We start from the raw sequence: 19,062 nt of genomic DNA on the forward strand, positions 1-19,062 counted from the left end.
GGGCGTGGTGGCACATGCCTGTAATCCCAGCTACTCGGGAGGCTGAGGCAGGAGAATCGCTTGAACCCAAGAGGCGGAGGTTGCGGTAGGCCGAGTTTGTGCCATTGCACTCCAGCCTGGGCAACAAGAGTGAAACTCCATCTCAAAATAAATAAATAAACACATAAATAAATAAACAAATAATGATGGTTCCATTTATACATTTAGCAGCGCGTTAGGGTGCTGTATTTCCCCCACATCTTTGTCAACTTTTTTGTTTGTTTGTTTTTGCTTTGACAGTCTTAACTCTGTCACCCAGGCAGGAGTGTAGTGTGCGACGCACAGCCCCTGGGAGGAGCCTGAGCTGCCTGCAGGAAATCACCCCTTCCCTGGGGGCGGGAGGGGAATGAATGACTCGGCCAACTGGTGGGAGTTCTGTTTTTGGGGGCAGGATGGGCTGTAGGGAGGTTCCCGGGATGAAGTACTCACTGGGTTCGCCTTTCCCAGCTGCCTCCTAATGAGGCTTTTCCTCTGACCTTTTCCATTCTATACCTGGAAACAAGTTTGTGCTACTGGTCTGGTCTTTTGCTCCAAGCCCCACCCAACCCAGGCCATCTCCTGTGAGAATATGGCTGTTGAGTGAAGCAGTGAGAACTGAGGCTGTAACAGGTGCGGGCAGGCGAGGCTGAGCATTTAGGACTGTGCTCTGGACGTGCAGTTTGCTGACTTGCGTGTATTAGGGTTCTGGGTCTTCAGTGCTACAGTGGGAATGGGGAGACCTTCTGTTGGGGGAGGGTATCTTTGGGGCCCACAGCCTGGAACGTGGTGTGTGACTGATATATTTGTGGTGAATTTGGAAGTGTACTATACCCAAATCTAGCCCTTTCAAACACTGTGCCAGAGAAGCAGCATAGTACTGTGGCTAAGAGAGGGAGCCAGAATATCCAGGTTTAAATATCAGCTCTTGGCCAGGTACAGTGGCTCACGCCTGTAATCCTAGCACTTTGAGAGGCTTGAGGCAGGAGGATCGCTTGAGCCCAGGAGTTTGAGACCAGCCTGGGTAACATAGGGAGACACCCCTCTCTACAAAAAAATTAAAAAAAAAAAAAAAGCTGAGCATGGTGGTGCATGCCTGTAGTCCCATCTACTTGGGAGGCTGAGACAGGAGGATTGCTTGAGCCCAGGAGGTTGAGGCTGCAGTGAGCTATGATTGAATCACTGCACTCCAGCCTGGGAGACTAAGTGAGATCCTGTCTTAAAACAAGAACAACAAAAACATCCACAAAAAATCGCTCTGCCCCTTACTAGCTATCAGATTTTAGCCAAGTTACTAGCCACTCTGGTCCTGTTCTCTGTAAAATGAGAATAATAATAGTACCTACTAATAGGATTGTTGAAGACTGAATGAATTAATACATGCAAAATGCTTGGAATGGTGCCCAGCAATTAAGTACTATGTAACTATTAGCTGTTTTTATTCTTTTAGTGACTGGTATCACCACCCACCCATCATATAAACAGAAGCTTGGCAGCGATCCTAGACTCTTCTCCTTTCAGTCCCATATTCAACCCCTGTCCATTCTTTCTTCGTGTTATTCCAGTTTGCTACCACCACACCATCATTTCACTCACATTACTATATGTAGTGGTCTTTCACTGATCTCCTTGCCTTCACTTAAAAAATAAACCCAGCTTGGCCAGGCGTGGTGGCTCATGCCTGTAATCCCAGCACTTTGGGAGGCCAAGGCGGGCAGATCACAAGGTCAGGAGATTGAGACCATCCTAGCTAACACAGCAAAATCCTGTCTCTACTAAAAAAAAAAAAAAAAAAAAAAATTAGCCAGGCGTGGTGGTGGGCGCCTGTAGTCCCAGCTACTTGGGAGACTGAGGCAGGAGAATGGTGTGAACCCTGGAGGTGGAGCTTGCAGTGAGCCAAGATCACACCACTGCACTCCAGCCTGGGCGACAGAGCGAGACTCCATCTCAAAAAAACTAATGAACAAACAAAAAACGACCCAGCTTTATTGGGATATATAATTCACACACCGTACAACTCACCCATTTAAAGTGTACAAATCAGTGGTTTTTAGTATATTCACAGATATGTGCAACCAGTCAAGTTTAGATCATTTTTATCACCTCAAAAAGAAATCCTGTACCTTTTACACTCATCCTTTTATCTCCCCAACTTCCTTCTAGTCCTAAGCAACCACTAATCTACTTTCTACCTCTATAGATTTGCCTAGTATGGAAATTTCATATAAATGGAATACGACTACCATATGTTGTCTTTTGTGACTGGCTTCTTTCACTTAGCATGGTATTTTCAATGTTCATTTACAATACAGCATGCATTAGTATTTCATTCACCGCCCCCCACTCTTTTTCTGAGACTGGATCTCACTCCATTGCCTAGGCTGGAGTACAGTGGCACCATCACAGCTCACTGCAGCCTTGACCTCCCAGGCTCAGGTGATCCAGTCACCTGAGCTTCCCGAGTAGCTGGGACTACAGGCATGCACCACCACTCCTGGCAAATTTTTGTATTTTTTGTAGAGACAGGGTTTTGCCATGTTGCTCAGGCTGGTCTTGACCTCCTGGGCTTAAGTGATCTGCCTGCCTCAGCCTCTTAAAGTGCTGGGGTTACAGGAACAAGCCATCATGCCCAGCCTTCATTCCCTTTTAATGGCTGAATAATATTCCACTGTATGGATATACCATATACCATTTATCCATTCGTCAGATGATGAACATTTGAGTTGTTTCTACTTTTTGGCTATTATGAATAATATTGCTATAAACATCCATGTACATATTTTTGTGTGCACATACATTCTCATTTCTCTTGGGCATATATGCCTACAAGTGGAATTTCTGGGTCTTCTGAGAACTCTATGTGTAGAGTTTCCACATGTTTAAGGAACTGCCAGACTGGTTTCCAAAGAGGCTGCACAATGTTACATTCCCACCAACAGTGTATGATGGTTCCATTTTCTTCCTTGCCAACACTTGTTATGTTTTCCATTATAGCCATCTTAGTGTGTATGAAGTAGTATCTCACATTGGTTTTGATTTGCATTTCCTGATGACTCCTCATGTTGAACATCTTTTTCATGTGCTTATTGGCCATTTCTTTTTCTTTTTTGGAGAAAGGTCTATTCAGATCCAAAAAAAAGTTTGCCAAAAAAAAAAAAATTTGTATACTTTAATGTTTGTTTCCCATATAAGTCTGAAGATCCAGCGAGGTAGAGGCCATGTCTATGTATTGTTTCTTTTTTCTTTTTTTTTTTTTTTGAGACAGAGTCTTGTTCTGTGGCCCAGGCTGGAGTGCAGTGGCGCTATCTTGGCTCAATGCAAGCTCCACCTCCTGGGTTCACGCCATTCTCCTGCCTCAGCCTCCCGAGTAGCTGGGACTACAGGTGCCCACCACCTCGCCCAACTAATTTTTTGCATTTTTAGTAGAGGCGGGGTTTCACCGTATTAGCCAGGATGGTCTCCATCTTCTGACCTCGTGATCTGCCTGTCTCGGCCTCCCAAAGTGCTGGGATTACAGGCATGAGCCACCGCGCCCAACCAATTTCTGTCTCTTGGGTTTAACTACGCCCCTCACCCCAAGATTGACCAGCAGTAAAAGGTAGACATTGAATAGAGCTTATTAGAATATTTATTTTTTTCTGAATGACAGGCCGGGAGTGGGAGTAGCTGAACAGGGCATGTTAGTGGTATGAGTGCTGGCTTAAGCAGAGGAGCTGGAGTGGGGGTTTGTGTTGGGGAAGGAGTGGGATGGGAAGCACACCTGTGGGGCAGCTGAACTAGAAGGAAGGATGCCCAGGATAGCTATGAGACACCTACAAAGCACGAGGACCCAGTTCCCCTAAGCCCACCCCATCCCCAGATCCCTTTTTTTCTCCCTTAAGTTAAAAAAATTCATTGAGGCAGCTTAAGTCAGAGGCTGTAAGGGTCAGACTGGTCACAGGTTAGACAGCAGAGTTTGCTCCGGCCAGCAGAGCCAGGTTCTGGCTGGATGGCAGCTCAGGCCTCCTCAGCTGTGGCATCAATGCCCGCGTAAGTGAAGTTCTCAAACAGCGACATGTTCACATAGGCCTGGGGGCAGAGCAAGCTTTAGTAGGGGCCAGGAATGGGGATGAATCTGGCTGCAAGCTCTTTGACTTCCATGTGGTTGGGGCATTTGAACTGACACTGATTTGTTCTGGAGACTCAAGATGGCCCCATGGCCAAGAGCGGCCTTTACCAGCCCAGGGCAGTGAAGGCAGCAGGCCACAGCTGGGGCCTCAGGTGAGAGGCCCTCAATGCCATTGTTAGAGGACGGTTTTTACATGCACTCTTTCAGTGAATTCTTGGCTTATACATTCATTCATTAAGTAACTTATCTGTTCAAAAGCCATTTTAGATGACTCACCCATTTATATGGTTATTTGATCATTCCCTCATTCTTAAGATGGTTAATCATTCATTTACTTGAAGAACTGTTCATATTTACTAATTCTGATATATTTTTCATTATATTTATTTGATAATTCACTTATTCACATGGTTAGTAGATTCAGTTATTGAATTACATGTTTATATGATTATTGTATCATCTATCCACTAATTCCATCCATTCATTCATTCATACAGTTACTGTATCACTCATTCACCCATCCATCCATTTGGTTAGTGACCATTCATGCACTCTGCTCTGGCTCTGGCAGGTGGGGAGAGGTGTCCCAGATGAGAATGGGCTGATGGCCTCAGCAGAGGACAGGCAAGCAGTCTGGGACTTGGGACTCAAGGGAGGGATTTGCTGCTGGGGCTAAGCAGTGGCCTTGAAAGAGTTTTGGAAGGGCCTGGTGTCTAACCCAGTGAGGGCTGGAAAGGCAGGCTGCATCCTGGGGCCCAGCCTAGCGTGGTGACAGCCCCTAGTGAGGGAGTTTGGGCAGGTAGTGTGGTTGGGACAGGGTCACGACACCTCTGAGAGGGCACTCTGGAGCACTCTGTGAGCCCACCCCGCCACCTCAGCCCCAGTCTCCTCACCTTCCTGGCTTCCAGCATGCGGCCTAGCTGCAGCGCAATCTGGGCGAAGGGGGGTCGCTCATAGGGACGGTCCCGCCAGCACTGACGCATCAGCTCGTACCTGCGAGGGGGCATTGCTGAGATGAGGAGTCAGGCCAGCTGGGGTGATGGGGTCACAGGGATCAAAGCTGAGGTCACTCATCACAGAAACAGGGTCATGGAACTCAAGGATGGGGTGACTCACACTTCATCGTCACAGTTTCGAGGCTGCTCCATGCGATAGCCCTGGGGCAGCTTTTCGTAGAGCTCGGCACAGGTCATCCCACAGTAGGGTGTACCTCCTGCAGGAGGGGACAAAGTGCTCTTGGTCCAGCGTTCCACGTGGGGTAAGGTGGGGCACTCTGGGCAATGGGGGTTAGGAACTCACCAAGGCTCACTATCTCCCATAGAAGGACCCCAAAGGACCAGCTGAAATAAGAAGGATGCACTTAGTTACCTTCTAGGCCCTGGCCCCTAGCAGTTTAGTTTCTACCTACCCAAGATGTGCAGTACCTCCCAGCCCTCTGTATGTGTCTACTCTCTCAGTATCTGGCCTTGGCCAGCTGTTGTCTCTGCTCCAGTGAAGCTCCTTCATACTGCCCCCATCCCTGGGCTCAACACTATTAGAGCTAATTTTTTTTTTCTTGAAACAGGGTCTCACTCTGTCACCCAGGCTGGAGTGCAGTGGCTTACTGCAGCCTCAACCTCCCAGGAACAGGTGGTCCTCCCGCCTCAGTCTCCCTTGTAGCTGGTATATGCCACCATGCTCAGCTAATGTTTTGTTTGTTTATTTGTTTATTTATTTATTTATGAGACAGAGTCTTGCTCTGTCGCCCAGGCTGGAGTGCAGTGGCGAGATCTCAGCTCACTGCAAGCTCCGCCTCCCGGGTTCACACCATTCTCCTGCCTCAGCCTCCCCAGTAGCTGAGACTACAGGCGCCCGCCACCACGCCTGGCTAATTTCTTTTTGTATTTTTAGTAGAGACGGGGTTTCACTGTGTTAACCAGGATGGTCTCAATCTCCTGACTTCGTGATCTGCCCGCCTTGGCCTCCCAAAGTGCTGGGATTACAGATGTGAGCCACCGCGCCCGGCGATGTTTTGTATTTTTAGTAAAGACAGGGTCTTGCCATCTTGCCCAGGCTGGTCTCAAACTCCACGTCTCCAGTGATTTGCCTGCCTGGCCTCCCATAGTGCTGGGATTACACACGCGGGCCACCACAGCCAGCCGAGCTAACATTTTTATTGAGCACTTACTGTGGTCCAGGCACTGGTCATTTTTAACAGATATGTTAATTCGTTTAACCCTCACACCAACCCTATGATACAGGTTCTATTATTCTTGCCATTTTACAGATGAAGACACTAAGGCACTGAGAGGTTAGCTAGATTGCCCAATGCCATACAGCTAGTTAGTGGCAGAGCAAGTGTTCAAACCCAGGCAGTCTGACTCCAAAGCTCTTGCTCTTGACTGCATCTCACTTTGTAGCAGCTTCTGTGTAGTGTGCATCCGGCCTGAGACCAGGGGAGAGAGTTCAAGGAGGTGGAGGGAATCTAGGGAGTGTTGGGGCAGAAGCAGGAAGTAGGCATGTAGTGGTCAGAGGGGTGATCAGTGTGGTAAGCAGTGAGCCGTGCAGGCAAGGCCAAAGGGCTTGGGGCAAGGGGTAGGTTCAGACCAAGATGGACATCCCTGGAGAGACAGGAGGAGTATGCCAAGAGGGCTGTCTGCAGGGGAGGGGGCACAGAGAGGGAGTCTTGGGGGTCATGCTCTGGTAAGATCCTCAGGTGGGCATGACATTGCCCTTCAGGGAGGAAGATGACAGCAATTCCTGAGTGGCCTCTCCATCTACCTCAGGAAGCATCCACCAGCATTCCCAAACCTCTCCAAGGCATCCCCCTGTCACTTACACAACCATAATCTGAAACTACCTTTACCCAGTCCTATCCCTGAAACACCTTCCGAGATTCCTTCCAGCTAGCCCCACCTTGGCTGGGTACTTTATACCAAAGACACACCCGTGTCACACCTGGAACACAGCCCAGGTCATGCCTTAGACCACCCATGACATTTCTGAGATGTGTCTAGGTCAGGCCTGTGTGATTCTTGGGGCCAAGCCCTCCTGTGCCCTCCCATCCTACACTCACACATCACTCTTGGTGGTATAGACACTGTAGTTCAGGGACTCAATGGCCATCCAGCGCACAGGGAGACGCCCCTAGGAGAGAATGGGTTTAAGGGGCTGAGTGTGGAGGAAGGGCCTGTTTGAGGCCCCTGTCGGGCAGGGCCAGGCACAAGCCCTAAGGGTGAGGGATGAATGAGACTCACCATCGTTTTCTTCACATAAACCTCCTCTCCTCGAGAAAGGCCGAAGTCTGCAATCTTGGAGGCCAGGTTCTCTCCGACCAGCACATTCCGGGCAGCCAGGTCCCTGTGGATGAACTGTAGGCAGGGTAGAAGTCAGGAGAGACTGGGGATGAGGGAGCCCAGGACAGTCAGGCCAGTAAGGAGTCAGTCTTTGTGGGTACCCTGGTTGCCTTCAGTACCCCATACTCTTTTTTTTTTTTTGAGACGGAGTCTCGCTCTGTCACCCAGGCTGGAGTGCAGTGGCCGGATCTCAGCTCACTGCAAGCTCCGCCTCCCGGGTTTACACCATTCTCCTGCCTCAGCCTCCCGAGCAGCTGGGACTACAGGCACCCGCCACCTCGCCCGGCTAGTTTTTGTGTGTGTGTGTGTGTTTTTTAGTAGAGACTGGGTTTCACCATGTTAGCCAGGATGGTCTCGATCTCCTGACCTCGTGATCCGCCCGTCTCGGCCTCCCAAAGTGCTGGGATTACAGGCTTGAGCCACCGCGCCCGGCAGTACCCCATACTCTTTCTCCTCCCCGCCTGGCTGAAATCTTGTCAGCTGACTCATGTCTGAGAAAGATCAGTGTTGGCTCTCACCCGCTCCTTCCTGGGCCATGGCCAAGTTCAGGCTGGATCCCTTTTCCTGAGACAGTGGTGGCCATACTGCACCTTCTCCTCTTTCCATGCTTCTCCCCCTCCCTCTTCCCACCCCCTGCGTTCCAGTTTCTCTCCCTTAGAGAAACTTTCTTCTCCCCAGCTTCCCCAGAGACCTCTCTCAACCCGCCCCTCCCTCTGCTCTGGTCCTTTCCCCTGCCCCTCTGCTTTCAAACATACTCAAAACTTTACTATCTTTAAAATGCTTGCTGACGAGTTAATGGGTGCAGCACACCAACATGGCACAAGTATACATATGTAACAAACCTGCACGTTATGCACATGTACCCTAGAACTTAAAGTATAATTAAAAAAAAAAAATGCTGGCCAGGTGCCATGGCTCATGCCTGTAATCCCAGCACTTTGGGAGGCTGAGGCGGGTGGATCACTTGAGGTCGCGAGTTCAAGAATAGCCTGGCCAGCATGGTGAAACCCTGTCTCTACTAAAAATAAGAAAATTAAGGCCGGGCGCGGTGGCTCAAGCCTGTAATCCCAGCACTTTGGGAGGCCGAGACGGGCGGATCACGAGGTCAGGAGATCGAGACCATCCTGGCCAACACGGTGAAACCCCGTCTCTACTAAAAAATACAAAAAACTAGCCGGGCGTAGTGGCGGGTGCCTGTAGTCCCAGCTACTCGGGAGGCTGAGGCAGGAGAACAGTGTGAACCCGGGAGGCGGAGCTTGCAGTGAGCTGAGATCCGGCCACTGTACTCCAGCCTGGGCGACAGAGCGAGACTCCGTCTCAAAAAAAAAAAAAGAAAAAAAAAAAAAAAGAAAATTAGCTGGCTGTGGTGGTGCATGCCTGTAATTCCAGCTACTCAGGAGACTGAGGCAGGAGAATTGCTTCAACCCAGGAGGCAGAGGTTGTGGTGAGCCAAAATCGTGCCACTGCACCCCCGCCTGGGGAAAAAAAAGGAGACTTAGCCTCAAAAAAAAAAAAAAAAAAAGAATAAAATGCCTTCCCTCAGTCTTACATTCCCCTGGACAGTCACCCCCTGTCCTTTCATTCAGGCCTGAGCTGACTTGGGCTCGGATCTCTGCCCTTCCCTCTCTCCAGCAGATCGCACCAGGTCCATTGCCATTAGGCACCATCTGTGGGGTGACAGCTCACACGCAGATGCTGTCTCCAGCCTGGGCCTCTCTCCTGAGTTCCAGGCTAGCATCTAGACCTGCTCACTCAACACCTGCACCCTCCATACTGGAAGTCCCCACCTCCTCCAGACCTGCCCCTTGGCCCTGCCTTCTCGCTCTGCTTGCAACCACATACAACCTCAATCCCCACATCCAATCAGGGCCGGCTGACTTCTTCCCCTGACATCGGCCCAGTAGCTTCCCCCTCTGGCCTCCACCCACCCCCACTCACACACACCTGCTTCTCACTCAGGTACTGCATGCCATTGGCCGCATCACTGGCGAAACGCAGCAGCTGCCGGGAGCTGAGGGTAGAGGCTGTCCCATGCTCTCGAGCAAAAGCTGGGTCAGTCTCTAGGACCCGGCTTTTCCGCAGAAAATCTAGCAGGTTCCCATAGGGGGCATATTCGATAGCGATATACAAGTAACCTGAGAGGCAAAGAGACAGACCGTGGTGGTTTAGACACAGGGAGCCTAGGGTGGGAGCAGGCACCCGATGGTAACAGACAGGGATGAGGGAGGATCAAGGGTGATGCACAGGTCGCCAGCAGCCCCTGGCAAGCTACTCATGTGGTGGAGGTGATGGCTGAGGATGGGGGTTTGGAAGAAGGGGTAGGTGATGAGCTGGGGGCTCACCTCGGTTCTTACAGGCCCCCAGGAGGTTGATGATGTTGGGGTGATGCCCCAATTTGCACAGAACTTCCAGTTCTCCCGCGAAGTCACGATGGTCATTTTCGGAGGCATACTCTGTAAAGAATTTAGTATTACTTTTGCCAGAAATAACTCTGGAGAAAGGGCTGGCAAGGGCTGGGGTCAATTGCTGGAGGAAGCCAGGTGGGGCCTGGGATTTGTGGGATAAAGGAGAGCATTGGGGCTGGGCCAGGGGTCGCCCCAGTGGACCTTTCAGCATCTTGATGGCTGCATTCATCTTCAGCCCATCCTTCTTGATCATGGCCCGGATGACCTGGCCGAAGTTCCCCTCCCCGATGAGGTCCTCAAAGGTGATGTCCTCCCACTCCAGCACTGGGTAGCTCAGGGGCTCAGGCTGCGGTTTTGGCCGCCGGGTCAGTGTCAAAGTCCCTGAGCTGAACTGCAGGATGGTCTCCTCGCCCTTCACAGGATGAGACAAGAGGGTAGACAGTCCACACGAGAGTTAAAGGGGGCAGAAGGAGGCACAGACAGGCACACGAGGAGGTTTCAGTGTCAGACAAGTGGGCAGAGACCCAGACAGAGGGCACCCTGGTGGTCAGCCAGGGACAGACAGGCAGACAGAGGACATAACTGAGACAGAATCTTAGGTAACAGAGCCACAGGTAGGCTGCTGGATGGGCAGATGTCCAAGGAGAGAAATGCAGAGGCTGCAGCGGGGGGATCAGGTGTGCAGGACTCCGGGAGGCAGAACCAGGGCTTGTGGGTAAAGTTGCTAGAAGCCACAATGTGGGTCAATGGAAGGAGGATATTTCTAACACTTAAAACAGAAAAGGATTGGAATGAGCTTCCTATGACTGTGCTAATCCTACAACCAGGATTTTTTTTTTTTTTTTTTTTTGGAGGGGTCACCAGGGAAGCTCTGGAGAAGATTCCAGCCTTAGGGAGTAGGCCAGGGTATATTCCCTGAGCACCTACTTACTACATGCTCAGCCCTGAGTTGCTGGGAGCCAGTGGAGGGGTTTTCTTCTCCACAGTAGCAGAGGCAGAGATTACCCTGTCCACACACTTGGCTTCTCTCCATAGCTCTAAAACCAGGCCAGGACCTGCAAATAGCAAGACCATAACAAAGAGGAATGTCCAATTCCCTAACTGTGTAGGAGGAGGCCATCTGGGCGGGGCTGATGGCAGGAAAAGGAAATAAGTGAACAGGACCAAAGAAGCTGCCAATATGAGAACTGGAACAAGGGTTAAGATAGACCTTCTGGTGGGGCTTCCTAAGTGCACTGAAGCCCAGCTTGATGGGCAAGGGCTGAGGACCTGGGGCACAGGGATTTGCATGAAGCACTGGTGCTGACGGCACATACCAAATGCACGTGATGTTCTTGGTGCATGCATGTATAGGTCCATATACACATGCAGGCCTGAAGGTGCACAGGCATAGGGACACGTGCATCTGGGACCCATGCATTTACACATGGGGCACTCACAGGGGATGCACGTGTGCACTCATACATGGGGCGCACGCATTTGTGCACACACATTTCCTATCCATATGCAGGCACATGTACCAGGGATATATCCTTTTGTTTGTTTTGAGACAGGGTCTCAGTCTGTTGCCTAGGCGGAAGCACAATGGCATGATCTCAGCTCATTGCAGCCTCGAGCTTTTGAGCACAAGTGATCCTCCCACCTCAGCCTCCCGAGTAGGGGGGTCCACAGGTGCACACCTCCAAGCCCATCTAATGTTCATCTTTTCTTTTATTGTAGAGATGGGGTTTTGCCATGTTGCCCAGGCTAGGGGGATATATCTTGACATATACTATGACACCATGTCTGTTAAAGACTGCTTTCCCACCTCCTGCCGTCAACATCTGTACCCACTACCCTCCCCCACCACAGCAGTGAGGGCTTTCTGTGCACTGACCTCAGAGGAAGGGCCAACACAGCTTGGAACAAAGAAGCCAATTGAATCTCTCAATGGATTTTTTTTTTTTTTGGAAATGGAGTCTCACTCACTCTGTTGCCCAGGCTGGAGAATAGTGGCATGATCTTGGCTCACTGCAACTTCTGCTATCTGGGTTCAAGCGATTCTCCTGCCTCAGCCTCCCTAGTAGCTGGGATTACAGGCGCCTGCCACTGTGCCTGGCTAATTTTTGTTGTTTTAGTAGAGATGGGGTTTCACCAATTGGGCAGGCTGGTCTTGAACTCCTGACCTCGTGATCCACCCGCCTCAGCCTCCCAAAGTGCTGGGATTACAGGCGTGAGCCACCGCGCCCAGTCTCTGAATGGATTTTTTAAAGGCATAGCAGGAACACTAGCTTTTCTATCACAAGGGTCAGCCCTTGAGAGAGAAGAGGGTTTTCTTTCTTTTTTTATTTTTTATTTGAAATGCCAAAGCTTAGCTCTAAATATTAAGAGTCCAGGCCTGGAAGGCCAAGGACAGAGTTCGGATCCTAAGTGACGACTATGAGGAAGCCCTCAGAGGAGACAGGACCTGTGGATGGGTGGCTAGAAGGAAGAATGACAGGATGAAGGGATAGTGGGTCTGCTCCCACGCCCCACCTCTAAGCAGGCACCTAAGGGATGGAAGGATGTGGGCCACAGGAGGACAGAAAACTCAGGCAGGATTACAGGGAAGCCAGGAGTGGAGGTTTGTGCTTTCTCTTTCAAGGAGCAATGGGTGAGGTTGCAGGCCAGCACAATTCTAGAGTGGTAGAAACAGTTGTCTAAGTGGGACGGGGTTGTGACAGTGGGTCTGAGGGCCACAGAATAATGCCTCCCTCCATAAGGTATAAGGAAGCCCCTACAGTTCTTTAGTTCTTTTTCTTTTTTTATATTTTTGAGACAGGGTCTTACTCTGTTGCCCAGTCTGGAGTGCAATGGCAACATCTCGGCTCACTGCAACCTCCACCTCCTGGGTTCAAGCAATTCTCCTGCCTCAGCCTCCTGAGTAGCTGGGATTACAGGCGTGTGCCACCACGCCTGGCTAATTTTTGTATTTTTAGTAGAGACGGGTTTTCACCATGTTGGTCAGGCTGGTCTCGAACTCCTGACTTCAGGTGATCCGCCCACCTCAGCCTCCTAAAATGCTGGGATTACAGGCATGAGCCGCTGCACCTGGCCCCTTTCTTAAGTCTCCGAAAGGAGGCCCTGGGATTTGCAAGAATGGAGGTTAGGATGAGGAGATCACAGCATGACTGGCCTACTGGCAGGTGACCACAGTAGAGCTAAGGACATCAGCCAAAGATGTGTGCTGACAGAGGCTGGCTCTCAAGTCCAGGAAGGCCTGCAAGGACAGAGGCCAGCATGAACCCCAAGTGTCCTTCCATTTGATCACCTTGCTATTTAGGCCTAGATAACCGCTAGGGAGAAGGAAAAGAGGGGAGAGGAAAATCTCCAATTGATGGAGCCCAAACCTGGAGTGTCCCTCATGAAATATGGTCATCACGGAATTCTTTTGAATTGGGAATATTAAATATTTCACCACTAATATAAATGGGCTCGTGAGCTGAGTTCAGTTTTAGAGTAAAGAAAATTATATTTTGTACCCTTTAACATTGCTGAGTGTAATTTTATACCTGCAACACAAACACACGCACACACACACAAGGTGTACAAGGTCTTGTGTGTACTCAGATAGAAACACATACACGGGCTGCGAGCATGCACCCGGGGGCGGGGCAGGTCACTGACCGAGCCTGACTGGTAGGTGAAGGTGCGTCTCCGATGCAGGCAGCTTCTGCGGATGCACACCAGGGTTAAAAGGGCTGCCAGGATGGTGAGGCAGGTGGCAGACACAGAGCCCACCACTGCCAGGATCAGCTGCTGATCCAGGCCTTCTTCTGCTGCCCGGCTCTCTTGGACTGGGCCCTCAGCCTGCAGCCCTGGACACAGTGAGAGGGGCAGATTGTGGGGACACCGGGGTCAGGGAACCCAGAGGCCGCCACGGGGTTATACAAAGGGAGAGGTGACAGATCCCAGTGCCAGGACTATCAGGAAACCACTTGGGCCACATGAAGGAAGGGATGAGGAGTGTCAGAGGGGCGACATGATTTTCCCAGCCCTAGGACAGTGGATCATGAGAAGGGAAGGCTGAGTACCCCAGACCGGGGCTGAGTCTTTCTTGGGAAGGGCCTGGGATGCCCTAGTTCCACAGCAGGGGGTGATGTGGAGGGAGAGCACGCTGAGCTCTCCCTGCTCAGAGCCTGGGGGTCCTGTGGGCCTTCCCCTCTCACCGTTGCCCAGGGTGGACTCTTCTACTGTGTTGCTCCAGTCCCCAAGCCCCTGAATGCTGGCCCGCACGCGGAAGAGGTAGTGCGTGCTGGCGTTGAGGCCACGGACGATGGTGCTTGTCTCCTCAGGCCTGTCCACGTCTATCCACAGTGGGTCTCCTGCACCCCCAGCCACCTGCACCTCCACAACGTACTTGGATATCGGCCCAGGCAGAGCCTCCGGGTGCTGCCATGTCAGCTGGATCTCGGAGTCTGAGAGAGCCTGGGCGTGGAGGTGTCGGGGGGCTGGAGGCCCTGGGGAGATGGGGACGGGAAGGCAAGGCTCAGACGGGACTGGGCTATGTAGCTGTGGCACTGGACACATCTGCTCTAGCTGTGCCCCCTGCTCTGTGGGTCCATGCACAGGAGCCACCCTGCCAAATTCCTCCTCCCCACCAGCCTGAATTCCTCTCCATTCCCCCAGGCCACCTTCACCCTCAGGCTTCTGCTTCTCCTTGTACTACTTGTATCCCAAGTCCTCTCCACATCCACCCATGCCCCCTGCTCCCCAAGTCTCTTGCCCTCCCATGACCCTGGTTCTCGCCATGAACCCTGACCTCCCCATGCTCTCCCCACATGCTCCTGGTGATCTGTGTCCTCCTGGTATCCTGGATCTTCCCCAAGTCCCATGTCTCCGCTGGGGTCATGTCTGCCTAATACCCTACGCATGTCCCGTGTCTTCTACATGTCCATTAATCTATAGCCTCCTGTGTCCCCTAGGTCTCATATGTCCCTGCATCCCACGTCCTCCCCCAACCCCCAGCTATCCCTGTGCCCTGGGCATACCACTGGGGGGCAGAAGCACGTGTGCAGGGGGCGAGGCTGGGCCCAGGAGGGTGCAGTGGTAGAGCTGCACATCCAGCTGGTAGTGAGTGCCAGGCATAAGTCCCGTCAGGAGGGCAGTGCGGGCCTGGGGGGATGAGACGTTCTCCCGCCGCTCCTGCCCCCGTGTCCCGTCCCACAGGCGCAGCAGGAAACCGTCGCCCACCAGTGGCCCGGGCACCAAGGGCAAGGACCAGCTCACTCGCAGCCGGTCAGGGCCTTCCACATGCCAGCCCTCCAGCCACGGCTGCAACAAAGGCTCTGGGGCCAGAAGTCAGAGGTCAGAACTGTCCAGTAGGTACTTGGGGCTGGACAGGACAGTGATCCCCAGTGAACAAGGAAGAACAACCTCCAATGGGAAAGGCAGGGGTCCCTGGGGTGGACAGGACAGTAACCGCTGGGGGGACAGGAAGGGATGACTCTTGGCCTCTCACCAGGACAGTCTGTGGTCATGAGGGTGGGAGGCCCCCAGGCCCCCTCTCCTCCTTCCCCTGGCCGGCTCAGCTGCACACGAACACTGTATCCTGTCTTTGGCCTCAGGTTCATTAGCGTCACGTTCTCACTGGGGTCCACTGGGGGTGGGGTGTACAGCACACATCATTCAGCCCCTACCTCTTCTAGAAGCTGCCATGCTCCCTTCAGCCCCCTCACACCATTTGCCCTCCCTCTCCTGCTCACCGTATCCCTTCACTATTACCCAACACCCCTGTCCTGCCCCAGCTCTCTCCCTACTCACCCACAATGGTCGACCAGTCCATGGTACTGTCCTGGGGCCGGTAGTGCAGGCGGACAGAGGAGATGGGTCCATCCCCAGAGAACGAGACCAGCGGGGAGACCACAAGCTGGCGGCTCTGCTTGGTCAGGAGCCGAGGTGCAGCCAGGGGCACGGGGGGCACTGCCAGGAGAGTCAGGGTAAGGCATGGGCACACAGCCTATCCAGTCCACTTCTGTGTCTTTGTTTCAAGCTGGGGACCCTCTGGGCTTGAGGGATACCAAGTTCAACAGATGACCATAGTGGCCAGGGCCCAGGGAGGACAGAGTTCGGGCCCCTGGGTAGCTTGGGGCACAAGGATTAAGCAATAAAAGCATGAGGGTGTCCCAAGAGATAGTAGATGAGGAAGTGACACGGCCAGACATGGTTTGGGGGTGCACTCTTCCCATGCAGTGTAGGGGTAGACAGAAGGGGCTGAAACCCAGGGTAGGGAGACAACCTGGGCATCATCCTGCTCTCTGCCCCTGCCCTCATTCATCACTCTCTTAATTTAAAAAAATGGCACTGGCACTGAAGCACCTGCTCCCCACCACATGCTTCATAGCATGACCTCTAATTCTCACAACCACCTTTCCGTCAGGGCTCATTAGCCTGCATTATGAAAACACTGAGACTCAGAGACACCGAATAACTTGCCTAAGGACACACAACTAGGAGGAGATACAGCCATGTGTTGAACTAGGTCTGTCTGCACAGGCCGCCTCAGATCTATCCATTCTACTCCAAAACAGCCTTCGTGTTCCTGTCCCACTTCCTCACCCCATGATCGCTGTTCCTATTCTGGCCTCAACTTTTTCTCTCTAGATTATTGCATTAGTGCTTTTAACAGGTTCCCTTGACTCTTACAAATGTTTATGAGATTGGCTTTTTGAGAGGAAAGGAAGGAAGGAAAGAGGGAGGAGGGAGCAAGGTAGGGAAAGGATGCAGCGCTGTAAGCTGAGGGAGTGTCAGGCAGCAATAAGCATGTCAGAAGGCGGTGCTGATTTGGGGGGAGATGAAGGTCCATTCTGGGTGCGGGGAAGCCCTTGGTGCCTTTGGCTCATGCAGGGGATTAGATGTCCAGGAAGTGGCTGGATATAAAATGGGCCTCTGAATCATACAGCAGCTACTTTCCACACTAACTTCAAAACCAGACTTCCAGAGAAGATGCCCCACTTCGTGAGGCCCCACAAAATGATCTGGCATCAGAAGAGGGGTCCCGGCTGCAGATCATATGTGAGAGCTGCTAGAGAACAATCAAAATCTAGGGACTAGGTGACATTTTAAATAATAAGAACAATAATTATCAACATATATTGAGCACACACTCTGTATTGGGCACTGTGCTAAATGCTTAAATGCATCATCTAATTTAATCTTCCTAACAACCCCATCAAGTGCTAACTATCCCCATTTCACAGAGAGAGAAACAGAGTAAGAGAGATTAAGTCCTTTGCTTAAGGTGATGGGGCAAGGAATTTGTGGAGAGAGGATTCAAGCCCAGGTTGTCTGGCTCCTAAGCCCGTGCAGAGTGAGAAGAGAAAGGCGGAAGGTGGGGCTTGATGGCAGAGAGGGATGCACAGTCACGGGATGGGGAGATGGCGAGGACCTGGGAGGCAGAGTGTGGCAATGAGAAAGCAGAAGGCGAGAGAGGGGGCTTACATGGGGTAACAGGAGGCAGGAGGAGAGGGACAGCAGGGTCAGGGGGTGGCCGGGGTGCGAACGGTTAAGGCTTAAGGTGCTGGAGAAGCTGGAGAAGGTGAAGGGACTGGGGGTGGGGGGTGCTCTGGTCTGAGTAATCTTGGGCACTGGGAGGTCCCTCCTTATTTACCTGGCAGATTCCTAGGCATGCACCACTTCTAGGAAGCCAAGCTGGTCACCCTCTGAGCTCCACAGCCCCATGTGCTCCCCCTGGGCTAGCACTGAGTGTCTGTAGGGTGACTCAGAGATGGGAGGCAGCATCCCTGAGCAGAGTTAAAGGTACACTTGTGTGTGTGTGTGGTGGTTGGTGGGGAACAGCATGGCTGGGCAGGAGGAAGGGCTGGGCAGGAGGAAGGGCGGGGCTGGAGAGTGTCCCCAGTTTCTGGGGCACAGGATGTCCTTTCCAGATGGGTCTAAGCTGTACTCCAGCCTTGACACTGCCCAGTCCGGACCTCTGGTTGACCACAACCCCTCTTTTTGCCTGGCGCTAGGCTATGACCTTAGATGTCCTTGTCCTTCCTGCTAGGACCTCCAGCCTGAGCAGCATCAGCTAGAGCCTACTGTGGTCACCGCCCATCCCCTGTGGACCTAGGACATCACTGACCTTTCACATTGACCTTGAAGCGCCGGCTGTCTTGGCCGCCAGATGTGGACACACGGCACTCCCAGAACCCACTGTCCGCAAGAACCAAGCGTGGCACCTCGAACTCAGCTGTGGTCTTATCTGGCTCCACAATGGCCTTGGTGGACTAAAAGAGATGGGGGAGGGGACCGGTCACAGGGAATGAGCACCCCTGTGGCAGGCACCCAGGTGTCCATCTGGACTGATGGCAGGACAGAGGCCCCGTGGCAGCCCCTCACCAATCAGCCTGACCTCATCTGAGCAGTGGTCAGGCCAATGGGTGGGCCCTATAGAAAGTTCTGAGGGACTAGGGGTTTAGAGATCAGCTGTGAAGCAGGCGGCTTGTGGGACTGGTGGGTTGGGTGACTGGGGCTGACCAGGAGCACAGTGCCATCTGGCTTGCGTAGCTCTATGCTGCCCCGCACTGGGAAGGGGTTCCCTGCAGCTGCACAGTTGATCCGGGGCATCGTCTCTAAGTTGAACTCCAGTTCTGAGGCCATGTTGAGGATTTGGGGGATCCGGTCTGGGGAGAGAGGACACTCATCCTGGAGCTTCCACAGGGGCAGACACGTGACCACCAAAGCGCCCCTCATCCATGTTCTGTTTCTCAGTGGAAGCACCGCCATCTACCCAGTCCCTCCAGCCTGAAAAACCAGCAAAGGCCCGCATGACTCCTCCAGCGTCCCAGCCCCACGTCCCATCAGCGGCAACGTCTACTTCCTAACTACCTCCCCACTTCCTGATACCCTCTAATACCCGCCAGCAGGCCCCTCACCATCCTCCCGGCCAGCACACTAGCTCAGGCTTCATCATTTCTGGTCTCCAGGTACAGACTCCTCCAAGGTCTCCTACTCCCGCTCCCTGGCCAACAGCTAGGGGTCCTTTCTCCAACACAGATCGACCCCTTTGTTCCTCTTTAACAATTCCCTCTTGCCCCATCATATGAAGTGCAAACTCTTTGGCCTTCATTCAAAGGCCCCACGATTTGACTTCTTCTGACCATTTCCCCAATCCCCCACTCCACTGGCCTGGAACCCAAGCCAGAGTCCCCAATCCCTGGGTCCCCTACTCCACTGTCCT

The 19,062-nt window shown here is 52.4% G+C and overlaps 1 protein-coding gene across 1 annotated transcript in view; it reads right to left on the reverse strand.

The window, feature by feature from the left end:
• Nucleotides 1–3,625: 3,625 nt before the first annotated feature.
• Nucleotides 3,626–19,062, reverse strand: part of TIE1 (tyrosine kinase with immunoglobulin like and EGF like domains 1) — a 23,182-nt gene continuing 7,745 nt past the window's right edge. Inside the window, exons 8-23 of the mRNA XM_023221569.2 lie at nucleotides 18,360–18,505; nucleotides 17,965–18,109; nucleotides 15,645–15,803; nucleotides 15,343–15,480; nucleotides 14,873–15,169; nucleotides 14,051–14,341; nucleotides 13,509–13,699; nucleotides 10,065–10,275; nucleotides 9,801–9,911; nucleotides 9,403–9,593; nucleotides 7,360–7,473; nucleotides 7,179–7,249; nucleotides 5,423–5,463; nucleotides 5,240–5,336; nucleotides 5,017–5,116; nucleotides 3,626–4,083 (exon numbers count right to left, since the gene is read on the reverse strand). Of these exons, the coding sequence (XP_023077337.1) occupies nucleotides 4,012–4,083; nucleotides 5,017–5,116; nucleotides 5,240–5,336; nucleotides 5,423–5,463; nucleotides 7,179–7,249; nucleotides 7,360–7,473; nucleotides 9,403–9,593; nucleotides 9,801–9,911; nucleotides 10,065–10,275; nucleotides 13,509–13,699; nucleotides 14,051–14,341; nucleotides 14,873–15,169; nucleotides 15,343–15,480; nucleotides 15,645–15,803; nucleotides 17,965–18,109; nucleotides 18,360–18,505 (2,375 nt within the window). The 3' untranslated portion in view covers nucleotides 3,626–4,011. The remainder of the gene's footprint in view (nucleotides 4,084–5,016; nucleotides 5,117–5,239; nucleotides 5,337–5,422; nucleotides 5,464–7,178; nucleotides 7,250–7,359; nucleotides 7,474–9,402; nucleotides 9,594–9,800; nucleotides 9,912–10,064; nucleotides 10,276–13,508; nucleotides 13,700–14,050; nucleotides 14,342–14,872; nucleotides 15,170–15,342; nucleotides 15,481–15,644; nucleotides 15,804–17,964; nucleotides 18,110–18,359; nucleotides 18,506–19,062) is intronic.

Source organism: Piliocolobus tephrosceles, chromosome 1 (genome assembly GCF_002776525.5).
Source record: "Piliocolobus tephrosceles isolate RC106 chromosome 1, ASM277652v3, whole genome shotgun sequence".
Lineage (NCBI taxonomy): Eukaryota > Metazoa > Chordata > Mammalia > Primates > Cercopithecidae > Piliocolobus > Piliocolobus tephrosceles.